General features: G+C 40.3%; 1 protein-coding gene across 14 annotated transcripts in view; it reads right to left on the bottom strand.

The window, feature by feature from the left end:
• Nucleotides 1-332: 332 nt before the first annotated feature.
• The window catches only part of DMD (dystrophin), a 1148563-nt gene continuing 1121188 nt past the window's right edge, over nt 333-27707 (bottom strand). For 10 of the 14 annotated variants that reach the window (XM_074814586.1, XM_074814590.1, XM_074814587.1 and 7 more), the window contains 4 exons: nt 21896-22139; nt 21435-21558; nt 17328-17420; nt 333-2848 (listed from right to left, as the gene is read on the bottom strand). In XM_074814586.1, coding sequence (XP_074670687.1) covers nt 2751-2848; nt 17328-17420; nt 21435-21558; nt 21896-22139 — 559 coding nt within the window. In that variant the 3' untranslated portion in view covers nt 333-2750. Of the gene's footprint in view, nt 2849-9164; nt 9197-17327; nt 17421-21434; nt 21559-21895; nt 22140-27707 lie in introns of all 14 variants that reach the window. The other 4 variants (XM_074814589.1, XM_074814591.1, XM_074814600.1 and 1 more) reach the window with 1 other exon arrangement.

The following is a 27707-nucleotide window of genomic DNA, read 5'->3' as shown; positions in this document are numbered from 1 at the left end:
TCTGACCTGAAGCTCCCTTCTGCTACGAGGCAGAAAGCGTGGGGCCAGCAATCTCCAAAAAGCTTGGGAACCATAAAAACAGGAGGCCCACAACTTCAACAGGGGAGAAAAACCCAAACCAGGGAGGTAGAGCTGCTTCTCCTCTTCTGCCAAGCCCTGAGTGCTGCTGGCAGAACCCTGCCCTCCAGGGAGTTGGCTGAGGCACCGAGATGCCACTAACAAGGGGGTTCGGCAACTGGCATTAGGGGGTGCTGGGCCCACAGCCCGGGCGAAGACTGCTGGAGAGGAGACGCACCCGGTGACTGCTGAACCTCGATAAAAAATACTGCACCTTTTATAACATAATTGCGTGCTTTATTGATATACACAGTAAAGCAGTATATAATACAATAGTAAGGCATATATTTGGTGAAATTTGGTATGTTGTGAAAAAATGCAGTAAAACAGAAGTTTATAAAAATAATTAGTACATGTTACAGTGTTGGGTGTTAAAACACAATATATTATGATATCCAAGTAATAAACCAGTACTGAGTAACAATGAAATAACATGCCATATGGTATTTATGTATTCAACTACACTGATTATGTTTTACAGTTTAATACTTTGTCATTATAAGGAATATGAAATACTTCCCAAATTATGCTTAAAAAAGCAGCAATAAAGCTTTCAACTTTTTAAATATTTTTTGACAGACTCACTCCAAAACTAAGATCTAGAAAGTAAAACAAACAAAACAAAACCCTGATGAAAACAACCGTGCAATCCATTTTTCCTCCATGTTTTTTCTGAAGAGAAGGTTTAATGTATAAGGGGAAAAAAAAGAAGAAACCCATTTCTTTCTCAGATCTCAATTTAAACCTTCTGATAAAAAAAGACCATGAGAAATACCGAGGGTTCTTATTGTAATAAAGTGTTAAAAAAGCTCTTTACTAGGAAAGCAGAGGTTTGGGGGGGGGGATTGTACTTATTTTTTGTAAATGATTATTGTCATTGGCATTATTTAAATGATGAGACCTGGTCACACAATGGACACGTGGTGATGATGTAACGTTATCTGTACGTAATTGTCAGGAACACCACAAAACCAAAGTGAGGTAGAAATAGCATGACTAGCCATGTTCAATGTTAACTAGCATTCAAAATAAAATCTTTCCCAAGTTTAATTACACTTCATACAAGAAGAGGTAACAGATTTTTTTACTCTTGCAATATAAAGTCAGACGGTGTGTTTCTACGCATTCTAAGGTAAAATTAAAAGCTGGTAAAGGAAATGAAGTGGTAAAGCTTTTGCTGACAGCACCTCATACCCAAACCTACCTCTCACGAGCTGCAGTCAAGCTGGCTAATCTGTTTTGCTATCAGTTCCTCTCTTTCTCACATTATTGTTAATTGTGCGGGATTACTTGTAGAGAGAAATGGGGAAGGATAAAGGACCAGGGCTTTGTTTTGGTGATAAATATCTCATGGAGCAGTGTGGCTACCTTCACCTGATCACTACACGCGCGCAAGAACAGCAGTAACTCTTCTACAGCCTTTCCCAAAGGTTGCTCGCAGCGTTTACAGCTCCTTGGGACTGGCTGCTGTAGCAGGCTGAGACACGTACTGTGGAAAGCTCTGGTTTTATTTTCCAGAGAATCGAGCTGCTTCGTGCTCATTAAGAGCACTGAGAGCTGGACAAGCGAAGATGCTCTGTGAGCACTCTGCAAGTGCTTCAGATCAGAAGCTGATCCCACAGGGGGTCAGGAGGGAACTTCTCCCTTTCTTCTCTCCTCTCCAGCAAAGGTGAGGCGAGCGATGGCAGCGGGTGGGGGAAAGCTGTACCCAGCTCCTGCTGAAGCACTGGCTGCTGGCCACGGCCAGCGGGGTACCGGACACCAAGGTCCAAAGGTTTAACCTAGTAAGGCAATTTCTACGTTCCTTTACTAATAGCATTCAGGAATCTAGTCAGCAGAGGAAACGCTGGCGCATAGGATGGTCATTAAGCTCTTTCCTTTCCTTCTTTGTTCTGGGGCTTTTCTTTTCTGTTTTTTTCATTAATTTTTTGCAGGCTCTGTCATGTAATGTGCTCTTTCATTTAATTATTGCAAACTAGCTGTGTAATTAATGTAATTCTTAGTTTTATTGGAAAGAAGTGAAGCAACTACCTTAGAAGTTCAAGAGAATTTTTTTTTTTAAGCCAGCCCTAGTCAGACAAAACCAATGAGAAATCAAGTTGGCCGTTTTGATGTCGCTGCAGGAAATACTTTTTTTCTTTTTTTTTTCTCTTTGATAGGCAAGGAAAAGAACACAGGACATGAATCTCTCTGATGCAGTTACAGAGCTGAAATGATACTAAACAAATGCACTGCCTCAGGTTTTTTTTTTTGTGTTTTTTTAAAGGGGGTTTCTATAAACAATTATTTTTATAAAGCACACTTTAGTTTACAATCTTTCATTATAACTGTTATAAATTTTTTTAAACAACCCGAAATGCGTTCCATATAAAGAAATGGCAAGTTAATTAGCTATCAAGATTTTACATGTAGCTTTCTTATAATTTTTGTACAATTGCATAGACGTGTAAAACCTGCCATTGTTAACAAAACAGTAACAGACTTAGGAAACTACTGAAATCTACAGTATAGTACCACTACCCTTCACAAAAATATAGATTTGTTTTCTTGTAAACTCTTACAGTCTAATCCTCTTTGTAGTATGAATATTATAAAAACCATGCGGGACGCCTGAAGTTGTAAAACACATCTTGCTATTCTAACACCTTGTCGTCGGTCATCACTGTCACTAAGGTTTCCATCGCTCTTCCCAAGTCGCCTGCCATGTGGAAAAGGCTCCCTACATTGTGGCCTGAAAAAGAAAGTCAAAGGAAATTAAACAAAGAAGACACGGCAGCAGACTGGTAGGAACATTTTACAGAAAAGGCTGAGCACAGATCCATCGCCCTCCATGTACCGCTCGCCGCCGTCCCCAGCGGAGTACACCAGAGAGTACTTTCCAAAAGTCTCCTAGATGAGTCTAATATGTTGCTGTTGGCAAAAGTTTTGCAGAACACTTAAAAGAAACAGTACTTTGAATGGCTACGGTAAACTATGTTGACAATAAGCCAGCACGCTTGTGTTCCAAAAAACCCCCCCGTTAGCAATGAAGCTGTATCGTTACAAACGTTCACCAAAAGTAATGATTAAATCCATTGACATCACAGAAAAGTTTCCAACTGGTGCTGCAAGTGTTTGACAATTCAATGTTCTATCAAAGAGAAAAACAGAAACAAACAGATCAGCAGTAATTAACTAAATCATTAAACCTAAGAGGTCCCAGCAGGATACCTGCAGGGATAGCTAAAATGACGACCAAACTGAACGGCTGCAGTTCAATCATTTTAAAAATATCCTTTGCTTTTCAGACAGCAGTCCAGCAGAAATAAAGATACCACAATTAACTACTATTATACTACTATACAGTGTATACTACTATAATATTACTATACAATGTAACTACTATACAGTGGTTCACTTGTGCATTTCTCCTCACCTGCAACCACTATAAAGTCCTAAGATGATATAACCACAACGCATGGTCCTCCTACACAGGAGTGATAAATAAACGCAGAGTACAATTCTGGAGATGAAACCTGTAACTTTTTCTCACACTCATTTTACCACTGCTGCAGATGAAAGGAAAGGTAGCAACGCTGATCAGCAGTAAGAAATGGCTTCAACACAGTTAGGGACTAAACAGACTTGAAGGTGGGGAGATTAAATTGCCAAAAGTTGCCATTTTAGGCACTTTGCAGATCCTGCCTGGTCTCCAGCTGCTGTTCAGAAGAGCATGGGTCTCCTGCAAGTCCTGTGTCAGATCTGCAGCCCTCTATGACTGTCTCAAACACCGTCTGGCATCTCAAACGACAGAGACATCGTGGCTGAAACAACTGAATCCCATCTGGAGTCTCCCTCCTTGAAAAAGCATGACTGAAGAGGGAGATTTCTTGCAAGGACAAGGAGGAATGAGCAGACAGAAGGTCTTAAAACAAGCAGAAGGAAATTATACTCCACACAGCACGTAATTGTATTACTGAACTCATCGCCACAGGCTGATGTTGAGGCCAAACACATAAATGAGTTAAAAAAGGAGTTAGAAAATAATCACTGAAGAAAGATTTATTTAGATGCAAAGAAGCGCATGTGACCTCCAACTCAACAAGTGCCCAAGCTGCAGAGTGCCAGTAACTGAAAGTATCTATCAGGGGAAGTATTACTCAGTAAAATGTTGCTACAGCCTCAGGGATTTGATTTACCCCCTTGGAGTAGTTGCAATAGAGTATCTGTCTGGAAAACCATGGCGGGTGCAATGCCATCTGCCCACAGCCCTGCTTCCCAGGAACGCTTTGCATTAGCGTGGATGCCGAGTCCTCACCACAGTCCTTGAGGAAGGAGTACCCAAATGAAGAAAGGGCATGACCAGGGTATCCAGGGTACACTTTCCATGCAGCCCCCACCTGTAACGTGCTGGAGCCTGACTGTTACCGTTGCCCATCTACACGGTGGGCGTCCCTCCTGACACAACTGTCTTCTCTAACAACAGGAGTGAACCTTCCCTGTGGGACAAATCAAACTCACCATCCTGTTCCAATTGTTCAAATATTACGGTAGTTCTGCACAGCTGAAATTTCTACAGTACATAGGAACTTGGAGTGACTTAGTTAATATTCATCAACATTTACGGAATAGAAAAAAAATTACCTAAGAAATATCCATAGAAGTTTGCTTCTTCTGGAGAACTGCTAACACCTTTTACGTTTAAATACTAGTTTCTAAAGTGGGGTTTTTTTTAGTTTGTTTTGTTTTTTTTAAATGTAGCATTCATTACACAAAACTATGCCGTACCTAAATGCTAACTGCTCAACAAGCTGCCCATTTGATAGTGAGCTGTGCTATGCATGGCACACTTTGCCAGGTATCAATGCAAAGAAATAGTTGGTTCTAATCCGGTGACATTTTGCTAATCGCACTAATGCACAGAGAAAGAGATGCATCAAACAGCAATTTCATCCATAAATCATTAATGCATAGTCATCCTGTTCATCCTAAGCAAAAACTTGTAATTTGGTCATCAGCACGCCAAGTAACAGCTTAGGAAAAATCTCTGCCAAGTTTTGGTCAAAACATAGCTTACCTTAAAGTAGTTGTATGCTACAACATTTATTTTAGATGTAAGGGATAATCTCTCTTACTGGCACCTTGCAGACTGAGATCAATCCAGCAAATTACACCACAGAAAGTGAAAATTTGACAAAGCCATATGAGAGCAAGAACATATTTTAGATGGGAGATGCTTACATAAACAGAAAAGTAACTGCCACTGGTTTGCTTTATCTACCTGAAACTCTGACACGGCTGAGGTACGTTTGCAGCACGTGCTATCAAGGCTTTATCGGAACAACTCTGGTATAACTGGAGTCACCTGCAGCATCCCCACAAACATCCTGACCCTGAAAACCACTTCCAAGAAATCTCTAGGCTTTAAATATTCTTTTTCTCACCTGCAGCAACCTGCAGACACGAGACGGGGCAGTGCTGAGAGTCGTAACTGGCTAGCCAGACATGAGAGGCACTGCTGCCTGTGGGGTCACGGTCTCTCGTTCAGATCTGTTGTGATCTGTTGTTTCTAGAAACAACGATGGGACTCCAGGGCTCTTCAGGGACTCCAACACCACTCCTTCCCAGCTTGGGAAGAGTGATCACCCTTCCATGGACTCAGAGCAACCCAAACTGCTAAACCCCATCTTCAGAAAAAAATCAGTATTTGTTAATACTATTTTGTCCTGTCAGATACAGAGCTGTAAAGCTAACAAAGGCAAACTGGTTTTATAGAAAGAGGCTAGGTATAGAAAGAATAGCTTCAATCAAAAATATAGAAGAAAAGCCTTTCAGAAGTATGCCACAGTAGGTACAAACTGCTAAATTGTTCAGGCAACTAAAACATGGGCTGAGACGACCTTATGCATCCAGGGATGCCTAGGTATTCTTTTAATATATAAAAATAACAGGGATGTCTGCTAGTCTTTTTTTCTTTTCTCTGGTAATTGCTGCCATATTTTTGAAATAACCATGCTTCGAATCCAATCTCCCTCCACAAAAGCTGCACAGAGGTGTGCTGGGTGATTAAGGAGACATGGCTGCCGCTCCCCCACACCATCCACGCTACCTCTCTAGCACAGGTCTTAATTCTTTCTGCAGAAAAACTGAACCACTGTGTGCCTCCTCCCGAGCCATCTGAGTTTACAGCTCAGAGCACGACCATAAACCACTGCTGACTGCAGTTTATGTTAATAGCTGGACTGTAAAGTGCAACAGCTCGGGGACCTCAGTCTCCGGGGCAGTCACGGGACAGGAGGACTGGCCAGCAGAGCTGGCACCATAGATGTGCTCCAGCCACTCCACTGGCGAACCCTCAGCTGGGCGTTGCTGCACCGCCAGCAGTTTTTTTGCCTCTCTTGCAGATGGGAGTAACAGCTAGGTCAATCCAGACTGCAAATAGCTGAGAACAACATACGCAATAATCTCCCGGTACTGTATGTGCGATGAATGCATCCTCTTCTATAATGCCCACTACGTAAATAAGAGCTCAAATTCACTGTTTCTGTAGAGCTCTGCTTCCTCTACTTACTGAATACTTGCTTACTTGCCCTAAGTTGGAAATGTAGGACAGAGACATTTTTAATTAAGAAGCAAGTGAGAAAAATACTACCCCAAAAGTACTTACAAAAAATATTAATCATAGCTTTCCATTCATTGTTACGCATATTTTAAAAGTAACACCACCAAAAATGGCATTCATTCCATTCTTTTTTTTTTTTAAACATTTAAGCTGAGAAAGTTTTCTCCATGCTTGAGGCACTGAAAGATTGAAAGATGCTACCGTTTAAGAAAAGAACTAGTGCACACTTTGAAATGTAGTGATCAAGCCCAAAATGGACATGGACGGTATTAACTTAGCCTTAAAAAATGGAGGGAATATTAACACAGGTGCATTTGCTTTGAAAGCAGGAGACACCTATTTCTGCAGACACTAACTGCATCACTTCTGGTCACATAGAGAATGATGAGTTTCACATCTGCTGAATTTGCTTTAGAGGCTCTGCTGGAATGAAGGCCCTCGGGTGAGGGCACAGTAACTGAATAATGATCTACTACAGCTTGTCAGAGAAATAAATGTGGAGCATTCGGACTCGAAAGAGTGGATAGAAAGTAAATTAAGAAACTCAAATACAATGCAGTGCCTTTTTTAGCAGCACAGATTTCTAACCCTTCCCCAACAAAAGAAAAATCCTTCCTGTTGGTGGCTTGGATTTTGATACCCTTATTCCTATCAAGTAATGCTACGAAATCCATGGGATTACACATGAAGACAATACCTAATGTGAGCAATGGGATCAAAACCTGGCCGGGGGGGTTTTAAAACTGCATGATCTGCCTTTGCGCAAATGGATTCACACATAAAGCAAAAGTTGTTCTATACCTTAGCTCATGTACTTCGTAAGCAGGCAGAGAATTGCATTTTATATTCAGCTCTGCAAGTTACTATGTCCCCTCTGGAACCATCAGTGAGCACAAATACCACTGGAGAGCGGTGAGTGATTCAATGAAGTCAACTTTTTTAGGGTTAAGCTGCTGGAATCTGATCAGGTAGGACATGCCCTTTTTTCTATTTTATTTTATTTATTCTATTAATTGTATCAAATATGCCCTCAGCAGCAGAAGGTTTTTCTGAATAATATGCATAAATACGAATGAGGATAGTGGAAATCAACAATCTATTTTGCTGAATCGGAGAACAATTCTCAGACTGTATGATCCGAGAACATATGCAGGGCTGAACAGGAAATAATTTCCATAAAATTTCTGGACTGGTGCAGTCTGTTGATGACAGCCCAAGCACCCTTTTTTGATCCATATGAGAGGATCTGCCATTTGAGGACAGACTTAACTTGCACTGAGGATCTTACACCTCAAAGTAGGTGGACCTGTGTCCGCTTCTACAGCCAATGCAGAGAACCACTGTATTTCAAAGCACTGCATTAGAACAAATCCTGGCTTTCCCAGGGTAGCCTGCCAGTGACTGGGGGTTCACAACAGCTCTGCTAAAAGCCCCAGCGCAGTGTGTTTCCATGAGCCTCCCTCTCCGCACCAGCAGAAGTCTGCAAACCTGGTTACCCTTCAATTCCTGCCTCATCCACACCAAACACCTTCTATGCGGGAAAGGTCATTTCGCAGCTACTTGCAATTGCACTCAGGCAGGCTCCGAATATTTTATCTTTAATAATAATTTTCGCTAGGAATTCATCTTTCAAACATTGTATCTGGTTGGCAAGTCAAGAGCAGCTTCACAGAGGAAAAACCAAGGCTCTCTGGAAATACTTTCAAAGGTGCTATGACAACACAGTGCAAAAAGTTTTCCTCCATTAACAAGCAGCAATGTACAAATTCTACAGTCTATTTTGCATCAAACCAACCATGTCCGGAGTGCACAGTGAAAACCATTGCATATTTGCATTGCTGAATACAACACTGTGGAGCTGGTGAATGTTAGTAGCATTCTTCATTCTGCAATAGTATATCAGGAAATTAACAACACCTGAATCTCTTATACCTCTCAACTCTCACTGTTCTAGAGAAAAATAAAAAAACTATTTAGTAACTGGAGATGATGGTTGGCATATTGGCACATATATGTAAACACAATTGTGAGTATGTAAGCAGAACAGCAAGAGACATAGGTCTCCCTGCTGTGCTTACATACAAGAGCAACAGAACGTAAGTCAATGACCACAGCATATTTGCTGATCGCATTTTATCACACAGAGGCTTAATTTCAGTGTTATTATTTTCTCCTCCCCATTCCTGAGTTTCCACTCAGGGAGGATGTAAGAAAATGCTGATCCCTGAGCTGACATTGCCTCCACTGAAAGTTGAGAGGTACGCTACTGTTAGAGCACACATGGGGAATGCACTCAGCGAAATCAAACAAAACTCAAAGCAAAATAAAACCACCCCCGCCCTTCACCAAACCCAAGCAAACCCGTGCTGCCGTCACACGCATGCTGGGCACAGAAAGCAAGCTGTGACAAACAGAAGCCATGGCAGTGAGCCTGCATCTCACTAACCTCTCTCATTGGCTTTCCTGGGGCATTTCGTCCTTTAGGAACAGAGAGAGGAAGTGGAAGAAATATCAGCAAAGAAAGGAAAAAAAACACACACGAATATATATTTTATACTGTAAGAGAGACTTCAACTTCCACTTAGGAATTTAATATAACTGCATTTCTGCTTTAAACTGAAATCCACTGATGATTCTGAGCCGATATATTCAAGAACAGTTCTGTAATCAGAGGTTTGGTTTTAACCTAGCAAAAACACTTGAGAAAACTACTAAAACCAACTTACAGACCTTTCAGTGGAGGATAAGAATTGCAGAGAAGATCTGAATTCACTTTCTGAGCATCCAAATTTCCTCAGTTTGAGTACTTCTACTAATCCGTATTAGTGGTAAAATTCTGTTTCCCCAACATCAAAGCAACCCAGACACTTTACATTTTATTATGGCCTACATACATATATACAGGTATACATTCATATATACACATAAGTGTACACACACACACACATTTCACACCTAGAGCTGTACACTGGAATATAACATGCTCACATTCAAGATAAACATATTCCAAAAGGTGTTTCCAACAAGCTGATCTGCAAGCATGGTAAAACTGAGGGTGCAGAGGGAGAAAGGGAAAAAAAATAATCAAGTAAAAGTGGAAAAAAGGGAAAGTATCTCATCACTTTCAAGTTGTACTGCCAAAACAGAGGAGTCATTAATGGGTTTAGCTGAAAAGATGTTCCTGACAAGCCTTCACGGAAGTCATACTTTGATCACACCGATTCTTCCCAAACACTTATCATAGCATACTTGTTTTTAAGAAAAGAAAGCTAGGTGTCAATCAACAGCAGAAACACTCCCCCACCCCCCTTCCCATCACACAGCCAGTGACAATAAGATGTTTGCTGCCTCCTGAAGCAGCATCCCACTGTCACGGGTACACTACTGCAAGCACCAGTATGGCCAGACTTTGTATGTAGCCTTAGGCAAGAAAGTCACTGCAGTAGATGCTGTTCAAGGAGGATGATCTTTGCCCCAGAGCTGCTGTAAACAATGTAATTGTAAATGACGTATGGGACAATGGGGAGAGAGACAGATAGAGATAGGAGAACACACCGGTCAGCATAACAGTAACCTAATTGCTGCCCAGTTTTTTTCTAGGTACAGCAGCCTGCAGGAGAAGGGAAGGAAGACAATAAATAGCTTTGCAGGTATTTCACAAGGAGCAGAACAAGGGTCAGCAACAGAGCAAAGCTGAGCAGAGGTGGCAAAGGAGAGGAGGAGAGGGTGGAGGGAGTGAATGGCATCACTGACCACCACAGGTCCGAGCCACTGCTCAGCTGCAAACTCCAGGCAACGGAAACGGCTGGGGCAACCTCTGAAGGGCCTGAACAGCAAAGGGTACGATTTACACGACAGAGGAAGTTTTATTCCCTGCCTACCCCTCTCCCTCTCCCTAATAGCATACATACTATTAGAAATTATAATAATAGCTTTGAAGTCATCCTCTGTATATGGGTTTTTATTCTGCTCCTAAGGGGAGCCTTGACTATACCACATGTGCTGCTGGTGTATAGAGGTACCAGAGTGAGCTTGACGGACGGGAGAGGTGTTGCTTCAGTTTTCAGGACTTCACTTCGCAGGACTGCCTAACTCTCTCAGACTTACGTGGGCGCCTACACAGCCTAGGAACTCTCCTGGGGCTTTTATCAGGAGCCATGAATCCTCTGAAAAATGCCTCCCAGGAGGGAAGATGAGAACCTCTCACCAATATAAATCGTGTAACAGAAAATCCTTGAAAATGAAGATACATAAAATCCATTGCATGCTTTGGTCTTCTGAGGAAGAGCCCCAAGGTTTAGATGAGTAGGCATTCTACCTAAGGCCCCCAGAAACTGCAGCATGGTGTGCAAGAGTCCTGGGGCATGAATGAGATCCAGCAGAAGACGGTTTGGCTTGGGTCAAGAGGAGAGAAGGAACTGCCAACATGCAAAATACTGAATGCTTTTGCAGGTCTTAAGAAATGCCTACCTGTCTGCACAAGCATCTAAAATTGCAGCTACGCAGTGTCTAATTTAAATATCTACATGAGACAGACTGGATTCTGCTTGAAAATAAATGTGTTTCAAGGTAACTGGGATAGCTCTGCGCTGCACAAAACAGCTGGTGAGGAAAGTCTGTGGTGAGTAACCAGCCTCAGAATTTGTTAAAAGCAACAAAGAGTAGCACTACTAGAGTAACAACGAAGTTCTTTTGGAGGAAGATTAAAAAGGGTTTAATGGATTTTACTTTATTTTCTTCTTTGTATATGAATGAATGTGTGTCTCTAAGTTTTCAGGCAAGGAGTATGGTTTAGCATAAATTGCAGAGGAAGAAGATTGTATTGCTGCAGTTCTCAAAATCTGTATTCTACAAGGTATCAAAATACTGATACACAATCCATGGGTGCCTAATTATCTATTATCTCTGCTCAAATCAAGATTTCCTGCCCTTACAAAATAGAAGAGTCTGTCTTTCTTTGTCTTTCTTGAAACTCTGCATGATATTACATCACAAGCAAAGGTACACAGAGAGTGACCAAATCCAAACCGAAAGCAGAGGCACTAATAAAAACTTCATGCATCTATGCAGATTTAGATCAAAGCAGAGAGCACAAAGCATCTACTGCACTGCCCCTCTCACTGAACTCTGGAGAGGGACAGGCTGCAGAGGGAAGAGATCTGGATCTGCAAACAGCTTTTTTTCTTAAAAAAAGTTGCTTGACATTTTGTTAAATTCATTAACATATTCTCAGTCTACATCAGGACTGAGCATTATAAACCATGAAAGATCTAGCCTCCCCCATCACTATCCCAGCAGAAATCTGCAGAGAAGCTCAGCCACTTCATTACTGTTGTGCCACAGGGGAGTGACAAAGGATCTCAGTCATCTGGGCTCACTGATGTGGCATGCAGGACCACGGCACAGAGAAGGGAATACAGTCCAGAAGGGGCCAGTGTAGCTCATTTGGAAGACTATTTCCAGAATACCCCACAGTATAATAACTTTAGGGTACTCTCCCACTAATTCAGTAAAGTGTGAAAATAGAAGTCAGCATTGTAAGACGTTTTGCTGTCAGAGAAACTGTATTAGTTGCAGTGCTAAAAGTTGCTAGTTCCACTTAGGACATTAGTCCCATTCATGACAGAGCCTGGCTGACGCAAGAGTAAGATGAGAGAATGTGTCTGGTACGTTTTTATGTGACTGAGATAAAAATAAAACAAAACTTGTAAAAATATGGTGCTATTCTTAGTTTCATTTATTTATTGCTGTGGGGTCTTGTAATTTCACTGCACGAGACAACATCTGTATTAAGCAATACTATGTTAAATAATAACAGTGATACTGATCCCTCTCCAAATGTTTTTAAGTGATGTCATGGCCTCTTAGCTCTTTTAAGCCATCATGGTTTCATTTCTAATCACTTCTTGGCTCCCACTTCCTCATTATCCACCAGCAAGGGCTCTGCAGTGAAAGTCTGGGAAGCTCTCTCCCCAACTTCAGTTAGCTCAAGAACTTCTGCCCCTAAATTCCTCTCTGAGCTTCATTCATAGAAAGCATTTGCCACAGAACCATAACCACAAAACACTGCCTGGTCCACCATGAGATCCACCTGAAGCAGTGCAACTTGTTTGTCCTCAGTGCTGAAGGAGAGATGGATTGGCTTTAAAAATACTGGCCTGACAATCTTACTTTCTAACTGTGAACCAGTTCCCTGGAGATTTAGTAGCTTGGGCACAAATACAGCGTGAAAAATCTTTTCCTCTGTGGCCCATTATCAAGCAGGGTCAAATAAACCACTGAGGTGGTATTTAATGGTAGATTTCCACTACATGTCAGACCTCTGGCTTTGACATCTGTTTTGAGTTAGCACAGCAGCTGTTTCAAGCAGCTGCAGCAGTTGTGAATTTGCTGGGAGCAGCAAAGTAAAAGAGGAATGGATGGGAAACCCTGTAGATTAAAAAGAAAGAAAAATTCCTTAAGGACAGCAATCATCAGGTATTCAGCAGAATTTCCCTCTCCAGAAATGAAACAGCTTTTGGCACCAACAGTCAGCTGTACAAAGAACATGGAGGCCCTCTGCTCCTTAGGAAATGCCAAGAACTGCCACAAGGTTAAACTGAAAAAAGAAAAATCCCTATAAAAGGTATACAGTAACTCAGCAACAGTTGTTGCATCTGAGATCTGCTTATGAAGGTCTATGACATGACTTGTTTAAAACATGCTTCTCTAAAATACATTCAGAATGATGCTATGAAGCCTTGATGCCCTTCTAAAAACAACTCTATGCAGCAAAAGCCTGGAAAATATCACAATCAACAAAATCTATCACCAGGTCAGTGACAATTAATTACTACTACATTTTACTGCTTTGTTTCAGAAGTCCAAAGTAAGAGCTACTACTTGCTTTAGAAAACTATTTCCCAGTCAGAGCAAATCTTAATTTAGACTAAATATTTTGGTTTTAATTTGTATCCTGTGATGTTCAACTATACATCTGTGCACCCAAGCACAATTATTCAGTCCTTTTCTCTCTTCGCTGCTTATTCAGCTCTGAACTTTTCTAATGAACCAAAGCCTTCAGAGTCCAGTTCACTCTTGTGATATTGTTCTGTGCTCCTCCAAGTTACCATTATCCTAATGGCAACAGGATACCCAGAATTATGTCCCTGATTCAAAAGGCATATCACTCCCTATGCTGTGACATGCTGGAGCTGGACATTTAGTTTGAAATTTAACATGTTTATTTTTACAGGCCACAAAGGAAACCCACATTTAATGTCCTGCCAGTAACTTCTCAGACCTTTTAATACATCCCTAGATTTCCTCATTGATTCCATGTATAAATTTCAGGCTATTTGTATGGATGGTTGTCCCTTCCTTGATTTCGTTATTCTTGCTTTCAATCTAGGTAGGTTTTCATGAGTGCCCTGTGTCCTCTGCAGCTCTTCTGGAATTGCATGGTCTATGAATATCATAGCGGACTTCTTCTGCAGCATTAGTATAGAAATAAACAAAGGTGCTTCTAGCACTAGTCAATCTTGGGCATTTAATCCATTTTCCTTCTAGTTTTAATTCCTAAAGATAGTATGCATCACACATGGTGCCACTTTATCCAAGTAGTTTGAATTCACCTTTAAAATAATATTTCATAAGCTCCTGTATCACAACACACTCCTGAATGCCAGACTGCGGTGACTGAGTTCCTTGCATTTGACAATGTTATAATTCTACTTAGTTAGAATTAATATAAGGAAATGTATTTGTTATAGGTCTGTGCTCAGCGCTTGTTTTGGCTTATTGTTCTGTTTCCTGAATACATACAAATAGCTTGAGATTCAATGCAACCTGTAACACAAAGAAATAAAATATTACTTGCACCACGTCTGAATCCTTAGACTGTGCCCTCTTCTCGGGCTGCTTTGCCAAACTGCTTTCACTCTTTTGCAATTACACTTTGATCTTTTATTATAGATAAGAAACCTGAGATACAGATTTGCACCTCAACAGCAAAAAGGCCCCTGATTCAGTGGTTTACTGAGACCAGTCAACGGTGCTTCCTTTTCTCTGTCCTGCAGTCTTGTAAATCGTAAGTCATATCCCTGATGCCTGTGGAAACTGACTGACTACAGCATCTTTCATCTCACAATAAAGGCCTCCATGAGGCTGTGGCAAATTAGTTGTGGATGTAAGCTTTGTTTATGCAGGTATCAGTTGAATATCATTTAATTGTTAAAAGGGAGTAGAAGAAAACAACAACTGAAGTTTGCATGAGATCTCAGTAAAATTGACAATGTCACTAGCCTTCTATATCAACCAGTGAATGGAAATCCATTTGCACTGGTTGTAGGACAAACTATTTCTCACAGGGGTCCTGACCATTCCTATTCCTCAACCAAAAGCAATTATCCAAACACGGCATTCGTGCGAATGCATCAAAAGATACATGAAGAACAGAGAAACCTAATGGAGGTCCTAATATCTTTAGCCAAAACCTGGTACAATTCTCCAAAATGCGAATGACTTTTTCTCACAGCTGGACTAATCTTTTTGTGTAACAAAGAGAGAGGAAAGGGCAGATCCTGGCTCAGCCCGACAGTGCCTTGGTCAGGCCCAGAAGAAAAGTCCTGTGGGAAGCTTGACTCTGCCTCAGGGCCTGTGCCTGCTCCTGGCTGCTGCACCACAAGCTCCTCTCACGGCCTGCCTGAGGAGGACAGAAGACATGTCAAACAAAGACTGTGCCTCCTCCTCACCCACAGCCCTCCACACAACTAGAGAGTATTTTTGTCCTGTATGGCTGCTAGTCAGTTAGGAAAGTATATAAGCTGCAATCTCTTTTTAGGGATGCTTGTGATTACATACTACATGTTTAACATAGTTACTGAATGGGGAAACAAAATAAGGGAATACATTCTTTCTCTGTATTTAAATGACCACATTTTGCATCCCAGGAATTAAAGTTATAGCTTAACTTACAGAATTAAAATATTAACTGATGTTACCAATTTCAAATATTTTTGTTTTTCCCCACTTAACTTTATATTCTGTCAGTTTGATTCATGAAGCTATGTATTTTTCACTAGTAAAATAAAATTAAAAAACTTTTGTATTCTCAGTCAGTAGGAAGTGATATATAATAGAGTGATCTCTACCTATTTATGAATTTCTGTATTTCAAATATCTCATTAACTGTTGTTTCATTAATTGTTCCTATTTTACTTAAAACTAAGCTTGTTTTTAAGATGAAACATTGTCAGTGTCATCAGCTATGATTACAAATTAGATACCATATTTGGTGACTATTTTAACACATAGGGTATCTACATCTAGACACATACGATTATGCAAGATCTCCTAAATGCAACATATTTACACAAATTATGGTCACTGATAAGAAAGCACTGTCTGTTGCCACCTTGTGTACACAGCAACCTTAAAAATAAGTCCATTTTTATCTACATATCAGTATTTGCAAGATTTTTCATCTGGTCTCAGATCATTAATATGTAGGCAAAATGAGGGCTGGACATACAACTTTTTCATATAATGTTGAGGTGGAGATGAACGTAGTTAATATATTTTATTAGATTTTTCTTCAATAATATCTTTTTAAACAATTCCATCTTTTGATCTATAGCATAAGATCTTATGCAGTTTATACTGCTCACAGATGATACCTGGTGAGGGCTGAATTTGCTTTGAAATCAAATGATGGAGAAAACTTGACTTCACTGAAAGTCTAGCATGATGGTTAACACATTTATCTACTAAAGAAGAACCTCTGGGTGATGTGTGAAACCTGTGCAAGAGGCCCTGCAGTAAGTCTATGCCCCTACTGAAATCCACTTAACAGGCTGTCAATAGACACTGGGACTTTCTTTTGCCAAGAGGTTATGTCTGAGCCTTCTTTCACAGCAACAGGTAATATCCCAAACTTCCCATCTCCTGCTAGGAATCCAAGCCATGTTTCTTGGCAGCAGAGTATTTTCTCTGCACTCAGAAAAGACCTTCTTAAATGAAAAAAGGTTGGGCAAATAAATCCCAGTAATACAAATGCTTATCTTTAGCAAACAACAGGAATGAGCAAAACGGAAACCCTGAGAGAAATGCTGTGGCTGTACGCACAAGCGCAGCCTACGCTGCACAAACAAGCAGCCCACGTGTTCTTCCTCCACCACTCTGGACCCAAGTGCTACAAGGTTGAGAACTTTGACTCAGAAGTTTAATATTATTTCAAACCAGATTCTTCTTGGAGAAAGGTAAGGATAGAAGAAAAATGTGCTAGGACATATTAAAAATAAATCAGCAAGGGGACTGACTGAAAAGGAGAGAAGCTGTGAGAAAAGGAATGTGGCAAAAGGGAAGAGAAGAAAATACTCAGGAAAAGTCTCAGACAGACATTTTTTATCCACATATCTAGCGAGGGCTACCTGTGGAGGTAGTTTAAGGTAAAGGAGGAGCAGGCTGCTTCATCACTCTAAATAAGACAAGTTTCTCTACAGTTATTGTTAAAACAAAAACAAAGAACAGCAAAAAACCTGAAACCAAAACACAACCCCCTGAAAACATCAAGGAACAGAAAGCGCTTTTATCTGCTTTCCTCTCATCTGCCGTGGGCAGCAGCGCTCACCTCTGGAGCTGGGGAAGGAGTTGTTCAGCTGCTCCATCACTTCCTCCAAACCTGTGCTTGTGTCCTGGGGAGGGCTGAGCAGCTCATCCTCACCTGGAAGGCAAATCCACACCACTGCATGAGAGCCATTATAAAACCATCTGCTAACAGCTTGCTATTGCCTATGTCCTTCATGAAGCTAAGGCTGTTCACTTAAAAACATTTTCTGCTTAGTATACAATCAAAATTTTAAAGGTGAATTTTGTGGACTATTATGTTTCTTTTTAAGGATCTAAGTGAAATTAAACAATGAATTTTAAACAATTAACACAGACTTTAATTCGTAAAAAGGGATTTAAGAAACAATCTACTCTTGTAAAAAAATTGGGGTAAAATGTCTGCTAGGAACATTTAGTTCTACACATGACACTCGTTGTTTCAGCTTCTCTTATTCTATTAATGGAAAAAGAAATTGCTGTTGTGAGTGCTGCTATTGAGCAGCTTTCTAATAGTGCTGGATTCATGTTAGCACTGCTTTGCCTAGCTGCGTAAATCAGTAGAAACCCAGATTCTCATCTGCATCAGTATTAATATTTCTGACAGTTTAATTGCATCAGATTGGCGCTCCAAGAACATTCAATTGTACTGTAAAAGGGTTTAGCAGCAGTTTAATAAAGCGAAATACATTTCTCCCACTGAATAATTTCTATAACCTGATTATAGGGCAGCAGCTTAATGGGAAATTCAATACATTTTATTTTTACTGGGGTTTTTTTGGTCATGGTTTCAGATAACTAAAATCCGTATGTTGATTTTACTGTAGACCCTGGCCTCCAATACAAATAAAGCATCTGAAAAAAGAACATATCTAAAGGATATACTTTGAGTGAGATTCTCCTTTTTTAGTAGATTTCTTTTATCCCTATTAAAACACAAAAGCAATTTTGCCTGCTGTAATAACAATGAGAGGTACATCCTTATTTTGAAAATGACTAATGACCCTTTATTCTAACATGTCTTGTCCTATTCAACTTGAGTAATGAACTGACGTTCTGTTAGCATTTACATTCTTTAAACATTGAGGTGCTCCACACTACTGGAAAGCCTACTAAAAGAGATGCTAAAGGAACACTTCAGGACCGTATATATTTCCTATTATTAGGCTTAGTGTTGGCCTCACCTTAGGGCCAGGAGTTTCACAAGAGTTATTACTGACCAAGAGTAATTTTTCCCCCACAAGAAGTGGCGTAAAGTGTCTGCAAGAAGCACTTAATTCATATAAGTGATGGTTTTCGTATCAGCTTCTTTTATTCCATTAATGGTCTAAAAATAGCTGCTGAGACTGCTTGCAGTTTGTTCAGCTTTCTACTGGTGCTGGGTTCACACAAGTCAACTCACACAGTGAGTTATTTTTGCAACAAGTGTTGCAGTGATAGAAGTGCCTCAGCATCAGTAATGTCCTTCCAGCCTCTGCAGGATGTCAAGGTGAAAACTCAGAGCAAGACCTTGCTGCTTCAACCCAGGCTGAGGACCTTATCAGCAGAAAGCCACCTGGCCCTAAAGATCGAAAGAAGAGGGAGTAGTTCTACCATCGTGGCCAAAAAGAACTGAGGATGGGTACTAATTTCCAAATGTCGTGGTAAGCACTGATACAACTGAACTGTGCAGACCCTCAAGACTGCTGTATCTTTTATTTAAAATGCATTATTTTTATTTTTTCTCATTTGGATGATTTTTCTGAGCATTTCCTTATAAATGACAAAATACGACATCAGCCAAGCAACCCAACAAAAGTAAGGACACCTTCAGACCTCAATTACCTCTCTTTACTCAAAAGTGTTTTCCCCATTCATGTTTCTGTAAGAGGCTTGGAGAACTGGGTGGGTCTCAAATATTTTGGTGGTATGCAAATGAATTAAAGTTCAGCAACAGCCTCTTGGCTCACATGCCTCAGAGAACCTCCTCTGGTGCTACATTACTGGGGGAGAAAGGCCAAAGATCAGGACTTTCCCATTAGGACTCTATGAGAAGAAAAGCAGAACCTTTCCACTTGCCCAGGTGTATTTCAGGTTATCAAGGGATAAGCTCTTCTATTTGTAAATTAGGATCTGAGTGGGTTGCTGCTTTTACCAAATGGCTGGACAACGACGCTGGTGGAAAACCTTTTACAGTAATCTCTCCTTGAGAAAGCAAGAGACAGAGAAGTGCTGTGGGTCTACATTCAAAGAAAAAAAACCTAAGGTCTTCTTTCAAAAAGAAAACTATATAAAAGGTACCACTACATTACCTCATTGCCTGAGAGACCTAGAGATCCTCAGTATTTTCTCAAAAATTATGACTCCCTCATTACTGGGCACATGCTTGCTGCATGGGACCATTATTTACAACACCGCTCTGGTTTCCTTCACAATTTAAGAATATTTTAAGTTGTGCTTCAGAAAACTCTCAGACTAGCAAGCAAAGCTTTCTGGTGTGAAAGGAGACTCAACAAACTCAATTAATTGCAGTTTGTTAGCTCGGTTAGTAATTCTTTTTATAAGCTCTGCTCCATGCTGCCAACACTGTTGCTTTGCTGAGTCTCAATATGGTCATACTGATAACAATTCAACATCTCACTGTCCTTCCACATACTGGCTCAATCAAACAAACAAAAACCCAAACAGTTCATGTCTAAATATTTGCTTTAAAAATATATCTGTTAATTAATTAATTCCAGTCTCAGAAGTTAAATGGGAATAATTTTATATCAAGTCAAATGAAAAGAAGTATATTATTGTATGTTGTCCTACTAAAGGATAAAATATGAAACTACAAGACTTTTAATAAGATGTCTGGGAACCCCCGTCTTCCTATCTTTTCTTGTGTATTTTAGTTAGCATATTTTATGTGATGAAATTCATGGCATTTCTTCAGAAGACCGATGCAAATTACTCCACCGTGTGTGCCACACATAGTAAAATATTTACTCACTAGTAATACAATTAAAAAAAGATCAAAATGAAACTGCTGCTACCTGTGATTGTACTCTCACTCCCAGGATTTAACTTAAGCATTCCTAAAAGTACATTTTATTTCTCTTTTTTTTTTGTTGTAGGGTGTACAGAACCCATCTTGTTTGATAGTGGCACAGACTGACGTTATTGCCTATGCTAGGGATGGAAGAAAAAGCCGCCGAACAAGTTGCATCTCCCACCAAGATGGCACTTCAGGCACAGCAGAATGTCCCCTCCCATTCAATTTCTCACTGTCACTGACTCTTTCACTAACCGCAGTGAAAAAAAAAAAGCTCTCACTTAAGCCTCTCACTCTCCCCCAAAGCCTCTGTCTGATATACACTAAATAAATTTCTGTGCACGAAGCTGAATATTATCATCAGACGTCAAATATTATCGCGTTGAAGTAATTTTAGCACATTTGCTTAAAGATGCTGCAACAGTTGATTGCTTTTTTACTAGCAGAAAATCCTTACTACTTGGTAATAAATACTTACTAATTATATAACAGATAGGAAATTAGGAAAATGCTACAGAGCAGTTACTAAAAACACCAAAATAATAATTCCAGCCTCTAGCTACCGAATATTATTACTTAACCTTACTCCACAACTCGTATGATGTTCGTTATCACATCTGATGTGATAGTTACAAAAGGCACTAGATGAGCACTGTCCATGAGTGACAGCTCAATCCTACTGATTGAGCCATGAAGTATGAAAAATAAGATCACATCAGTTAACATGGAGATGATTAATCATACACTTAATCTCTTAGCCATAATTAATACTATGTACATTTAAATCAGCCATGTCATGCTTAACAGCTGAAAGTCAGTTTGAATAAAATAGCTTTTTAGTGATATTTGTTTTCAGAAGTCAAGCCCTGGCCGAGCTTTGTGTTTAAAGTCAAAATATTCATGCTACTGTGCATCACAATCAAAAGGAAAAGCCTGAACCATAATGAAGATGTAAAGTGTAAACAGCCAGATGACATCGAAGACCACTGCAAATGTCTACTTCATTCTCATTTGAACTAAATAGGAGAGAAGAGTATTTTCTGTCTTTATAGATTCTTTTGCTGGAAAATGGGACTATAACTATTTTTTATGACAATTTGAACTTTCTTATCTTACCCATGGTTTCTGAAGTCTGGCTGCCAACTACACGAAGAAGCATTGGCTGACTGCTGTCTGACCTCTGCAAAGAGGTAGAAGGAGATGATAGTGTTGTACCATTCACCTTGGCATCTGCCTGCGGCTGAAAATTCAAGAAAAAAAGTTGTTATTAACAGCTCAGTACAGTTGCACAAATCTTTATCTCTGTATTCTTTAGTTATTCCATGAATACACACAATTATGTCTGTTTTTAAGTAAATATATACATGCAATTCTGAATAAAGAAAGTAAAAGACTAAATAAGAACACCAAAACGTGATTTCACCTTCGCACTTGCATCCTGTAGAACAATTTAATATTTTTCTCTGACTAGCCTCTACAGCTATGATTTCTTGGAATGTTGTTTTTATTGATAACACTTCACACCCTGTTTGGAAAAGTACTCTGCAGAGTTCTAGAAGAAAGGCCTGAGGACTCACCTGCTCCAGCAGCTGCCTCAGCCTGTGCAGCTGTGACTCCAGCTGTTTGTTGTGATCCTCCAGAATCTGCATCCTGGCCTCCAGACGGCCCTTGTGCTGGCGAAGCAGCTTGGCTTCTGCAATGAGCTCAGCATCCCGGGGGCTTTGTGGAGAAACTGGCATCATCTCCGGTGGGGATGGCAGTGGAGACAGTCCTTTGTGGTCATGCTGTTGCTTCAAACGGTCATACTCTGCTTGCAAGTTTCTGTTGAGAAGTGACAAGGAAGTAAAAGCTTTATGAAGCCGAATAGGGCGGTGCAGGCTATCCTCTGCCAGGGCAGGGAGAAGGCACCTCCTCTCGTGTGGTGTGATGTATCCAGCTACTGGGGGGCAGAGTCACCTGTACCATCTGCCTTTCGTTCTGCTGAGTCTACATGCGTGTAGGCTTACAACTCACAGATCTACGCAGAGCTGGTATTATAGAGATCTGTGATACAAGCATTGCCTAAAGGCTCTCTGTGTCACCAGAATTCACAGTCAATTCCCTCCCAGGGCGCACTATGCAGAAGGCTGGCTGGGCTCCAGACACTTTCCCGAAGCCCGGGTACAGTCTGTCCTGGGCTCAGCCCTCCCTCGGCTTCCTGTGTTTTATCCTTCCTAGCAGAAGTCGGACTGCCTGTTCGCTTCCACACACGGATACACTCGAGGAATAATTAGTGCTAAAAGAGGACTTTGAGTGATCAAAGCACTTTACAGACACGAATCAAAGCGGATGCCACCTGGCTGGCCTATCTGTTTACAGATGAGAAAGCTAAGCCAGAAAGGTGGCCACACAAAAAGTAAGAACAAAACACAGAACTCAAGAGTTCATTTGCAACTCTGCAGTCATCAGGCAGTCATCACATCACTCTCCTCTCTTCATATCTGCAACTGCATTTCCAGCCTAGCTCTATAATTACTAACCTAAGATGAGGAAAAGACAAGCTAGTGAGCCAATCTGTTAAACTGCATTGCACTAGCTTTTAGGGCTATAATTTCCACTTTCATTTGGCCTGCCCTGTCTAGAGTGCTGCAGTCTACTGTATCTTAATGGCACTGCTAAGCTTGTTCTTTTATTCTGTAAAACTTCAGTTCTACTCCAGTGAAACACTCCATAGATTAATATGAGCTGTAGTGGTCCACATGAAAAAAATCTACCAAGCAGGAAGAGCAAAGAAGGTAAGAAACTGAAACATTGTTAGGGATAACACAGTCCAAACCAGCAAAAATAGTAACTTTTGACAGAAACTTTGTAGGCAAGGGAGGTCTAATAAACTGCTCTGGGATTTTGTTGCTGTGATGTTCCTTTACAGCTTCCCAGAGCGGGGAAAAATGGCTCGACGGTCTGGTAACTGCTTACTCATCACAAGCAGTGACCCAGATTTTATTTTTTCCAACTTGCTCTTATTTGAGGTTGTGAGAACAGGCACTTTCTGCCAGTTCTGCCTGCAAACTACAATACACTCTGGCAGTTTGGTCTGAAGGCTTAATAGCACCTCAGAAACCTCCTAGTAAACTTTATTAAGCTCTGAAACACTTCTAAAGGTATGTTATTGCGGCCAGAACAAGAACTAAAGCAGTATGCATCATTTCACATGGATAAGAAAGCAATGCCAAGGACAAAGACAGCCTACTGACTATTTTTCAAACATACTTCTGCCTCTCAGCAGCTGCATGATGAATGCATCCTAACCCAGGACTGTGCCCCCCTGCCCCACCTCCGCCAAGAACATGATCCCTAAGGGATGTCTGACCTACACAATCCCTCCTCTGCAGAAGTTTTAAAAGGTTAAAAAAAAGAGGTTGATCATTCTTAACTTCAGGTTGTTCCAAAATTCAAAATTTCTTTCTCTAAAACCCACTCAAAGAGGGAAGACTATGGAGAGGTTTTTTCCAAATAAAGTTTTTTGTTTTAATGAAATCAGAGTTTCAAGTCCATGAAAATTATCTGGAAAAAAGAAAGAAGGGCTATACTGGGTGTTGCCTTCCACATGACTTAATGTCTTCTGATACTTCTCGCTGCATACTGGTGAATAATTAATAAAAATACAAAAGGGAATAGGAATGAGCAGGACAACAGTATCACACACAGTCTTAATGCAGACTAAAGTTTATAGAGGATTGATCATTAAGCTTGTTTTTCACAAAGTCTGTACATAGTGGCTATCACTACCCCATGAGGACTTTCCCAGATGTACGATATAAGAAATACCCTACGAACAGCAGACTCAAAAGTTTGAAGTGCTGTAAAGCAAAAGATAAGATATCACCCTACGGGAAACTAAATAAATGCACTTGGTCATACGTTCAACATAATCAGGTACCTTGCTACAAAGAAATCTACAATTATCGCCTCAACTACCAATAGAGAGAAGTCCTTCCAGTAACTATAGTATTGAAAAACAAGTGAGGACTGGGGAGTAACACAGATAAAAATGCCTTCATGTCTGATAAAAAATAGTTAAACGCTCTTTCTGAAAGCCTACAGAAAAAAATTAATTGTAAATGATACTGCAAATTATCCAGGCAGAGATATGTCTGAATTTGTGAGTTCTGTAATTAAATACAGTAATATTGTTGGAACAAAGGAATGTCATTTTGAAGGACGCAGGTGAGTTTGCCCAGAGCACCTGTGTCACTGAGTTTTCCAGCTGCACCTTTTCAGTCCAGCTACACAGTCCTTAGTCCAGAGAACAATGATTCATCATAGCAACCACTTTCAGAGCCGTAAGAGTGATGCGGAGTGCAGACGATCAATAATATCATAATAATTGGGGTCTAAGCACACAGGAATGAAGATCTGTATTAACATAGGGGAAAAAACCTGAAAATCAAAAAAGAAAGAACTTGAAACCTGCTGTAAGAATATCCTAGAAGAGAGAACAATCGCCTCTTATTCCTACCTCTGGAATAGTTTTATGCTGTGTGGTGAAAAAGGATTGCTCGTGCATGCCAAGCATCCAAGGCACTGCCCACAGCCTGCAGTGTAAAGCCTCTGTGTCGCAAGGAAAGGTGTGCTCTGACATTTTCAGCATAAAATGGGACATAAGAGAAAGGGGAGATATAAAAGCCTAATCCTCTCTAAATGACTGCAACTGAGCAAGCACAGGCAGTACTGGGAAACCTGGCCTCCCTTCACCATAACTCAGGCTGGGTGACTTTTACATCCTCTTGCCACAAATAAACAAAGCTGCTGGATCTTCTGATCACTGGGAAAATATATTCTACTTCAATAATAGAAACATTCAAAGAAAATCCCATTTACTATGCTTGCACCTCTTTGAAGCATTCATGAAGAAAAATAACAGAGGAAGCATGCAATGTAACCTTGATTTATGCAACTGTAAAGACCTGGATAGTAAAGAGCTCATGAGTTATTAATCACATCTATCACTGGCAGCATTAATTGCCTGGTGACGGAAATCCTGGTGGATCCCATTTGCTGAGTAGTCCCCTCAGAGGCAATTGAGAATTTGTGAATTTTTGTTATTTTTCATCTCCCTGCGAGCTGGTAACTGAACCACCTACCCCTGTCCTTCCCTAGAGTGCCAGCGTTTACTAATGATGCTTCACACTCAGAAAATCTAGTTCCCCTTCTTCAGTTCCAAAATAAATACCAAAAGGAGCCACAGCATGTTTAGAAATGCATCACTTTTTTGCCACTGGCAACTACACAGAAGGAACTTATTTGAGAAGGCCATTCATCAGTCTTCAGATCTGAAGGAATACCATAGCTGCACGGAAACAGGGCAGCTTTGAGATTTGGGGTATCGGTGCTTCTCCAGCGGCACACAGTCCACTGCACTCCCAGTGCAAGTCAGGAAAGCAAAGGAAAGGCAAATACCTCTGGCTGGAGATCTCACTTACCAAGTTCTTGTTACAGGACAGCTAAGGGCTGGGAGGAAAACAAGAAAATGCAAGAGAAGTCTCCCTTTTACAGAAGTAAGTTAGTGATATTGATTCAACTAAAGTATTAGGAAATGTTCACTTTCTTTAGTCATTAAAATATCAGGAAAGTATTTTAACTCTTTGCAAAAAGTTCTGAGTCTCTCACTGCAAACCTGTATGCTTTCTATTTAATGCTAGTACAGTGCATCCTAGTCAGTATAACCTATTCTAGAGTATAACCTATGCAATGTACTGCTTTAGATGGACACCAAATATCTGTTTTCTCTGCTTCTGAAATATATTTACTCTTAAGGAAATTTCAAAATGGTTTTGGGACAGTTTTATAATTGGGTTTTTCTCTTATATTGCAATATAGTAATAGTGTCTTCCATAGCAAGATTACTTTATGTCTATTGAATACATAAGAAATGGTCGTATCGCAATATTCCATGTGATGTAAAACTGAGCATGAGTCTGAAGGCCTAATACGCAAATGAAACATTTTCACCAATTGAAAATATTCTCTAAAATGCTCACATTTTAGCAAATATAAATTATTTAACTGTCAAATTTTAGCCATAAATTATTTAAGGAAGTCATATTTGCAAGCCACAAAAACACCAAGGTCTCAAAATGCTAGCAGATAAATAATGAATATCTAACAAGAGGTCCTTGGAACTGAAAAAAACCCTGTGTCACAGCTAGGTTAGTTTATAAGTTGGATAATACATTTCAGAAGAATTCCAATAGGCACCAGATCTTTTTAAACTGTCCAAAAGCAAAACCTCAGAATTACAATTTCAAAGAGTCTTTTTCATTTAAGTAACAAGTCAAGATGGAAATATTTGGAGACCAGAAACTGCAGCTGAAAACCAAATGGAGGTCAGAATTCAATAAAGAGCTCAAAAGAGATGAAGAAAAGTCAAAACATGAAGCAAAAAAGAGAAGGGCTTTTTTGAAAAGCAGGAAACCGTAGAGAACGGAAGAAAAAGAGAAATGACAAGTGAAGTGTTTTGAATATCGTAGTACTGCTTCTTGTTGGTACTTGATGCAGCGTTCCCAAGAGCTGCTGAGAAATGACTGCATGCGCTGACTCTAACTGTAAAATAATATAAGACAGAGCAGAGACAGCTAAAACTTCATTGTCAGAAATCATCAGAAGTGTACGCAAGAAAAGTTGTGTTGACGTAGGCAGGAAAGGATGACTTATCTAACACCGGTAGCTGCCCAGCCACTTGCCTTCCTGGGTGTAAGCACCACATCCAGCTCAGCACCAGCAAGGAGACATGTTCCAGCAACAAGACCCGAGGTATTTACAATGGAGATCAAAGAATTCAGGTGCTTTAAGGCTGGGGCTGAGGACCGAGAGGTCACAACATGCTTTGCATTGTGTTCAGCTCATTTCCAAGCAACAGATTCACTGAGTCTTTATGCTGCGGCAATAAACAACCTTTACTTGGAGGACATTTTTAGGATCAGCATGGGAAGGAATATGTGTTCACCCACTGGAACCGAGTTCAGGAATTAGGTCTCAGGTTGTTGATTACCCTTGGCAATGGCCAAAAAAGGTTTTCACAAACTCAAAGGAGGAGAAAGACTAGAAAACAGAAATCTAAAGGGACAAGACTGTTTTTTAAAGATAGATAAGTTATATGAATGGCTCCTGACTGACCCTGTCTGAACAGCTTATTTCTCTACACAGGAATCAGTGTTTCCTCCATAAAATCATAGTTATCTGGCTGTGACAAACTATCAGGACAACAAGAACCTGCTCGTTTTCGAGCATTCGCCTTACATTTTAAGTACAAGTTATTTATAGCAGTTTGCAGAGACAAAAGTCATGATTTTGTCATAATCAATGAAAATCACAGCAGTGTGACCTCCACGCTGTCCTACAGAAACAGAC

The sequence above is a fragment of the Strix aluco genome, chromosome 2 (assembly GCF_031877795.1).
Source record: "Strix aluco isolate bStrAlu1 chromosome 2, bStrAlu1.hap1, whole genome shotgun sequence".
NCBI classification, from domain to species: Eukaryota; Metazoa; Chordata; class Aves; order Strigiformes; family Strigidae; genus Strix; species Strix aluco.
Note: the sequence above shows the minus strand (reverse complement) of the source record. Positions and strands in the feature narration are given on the sequence as shown.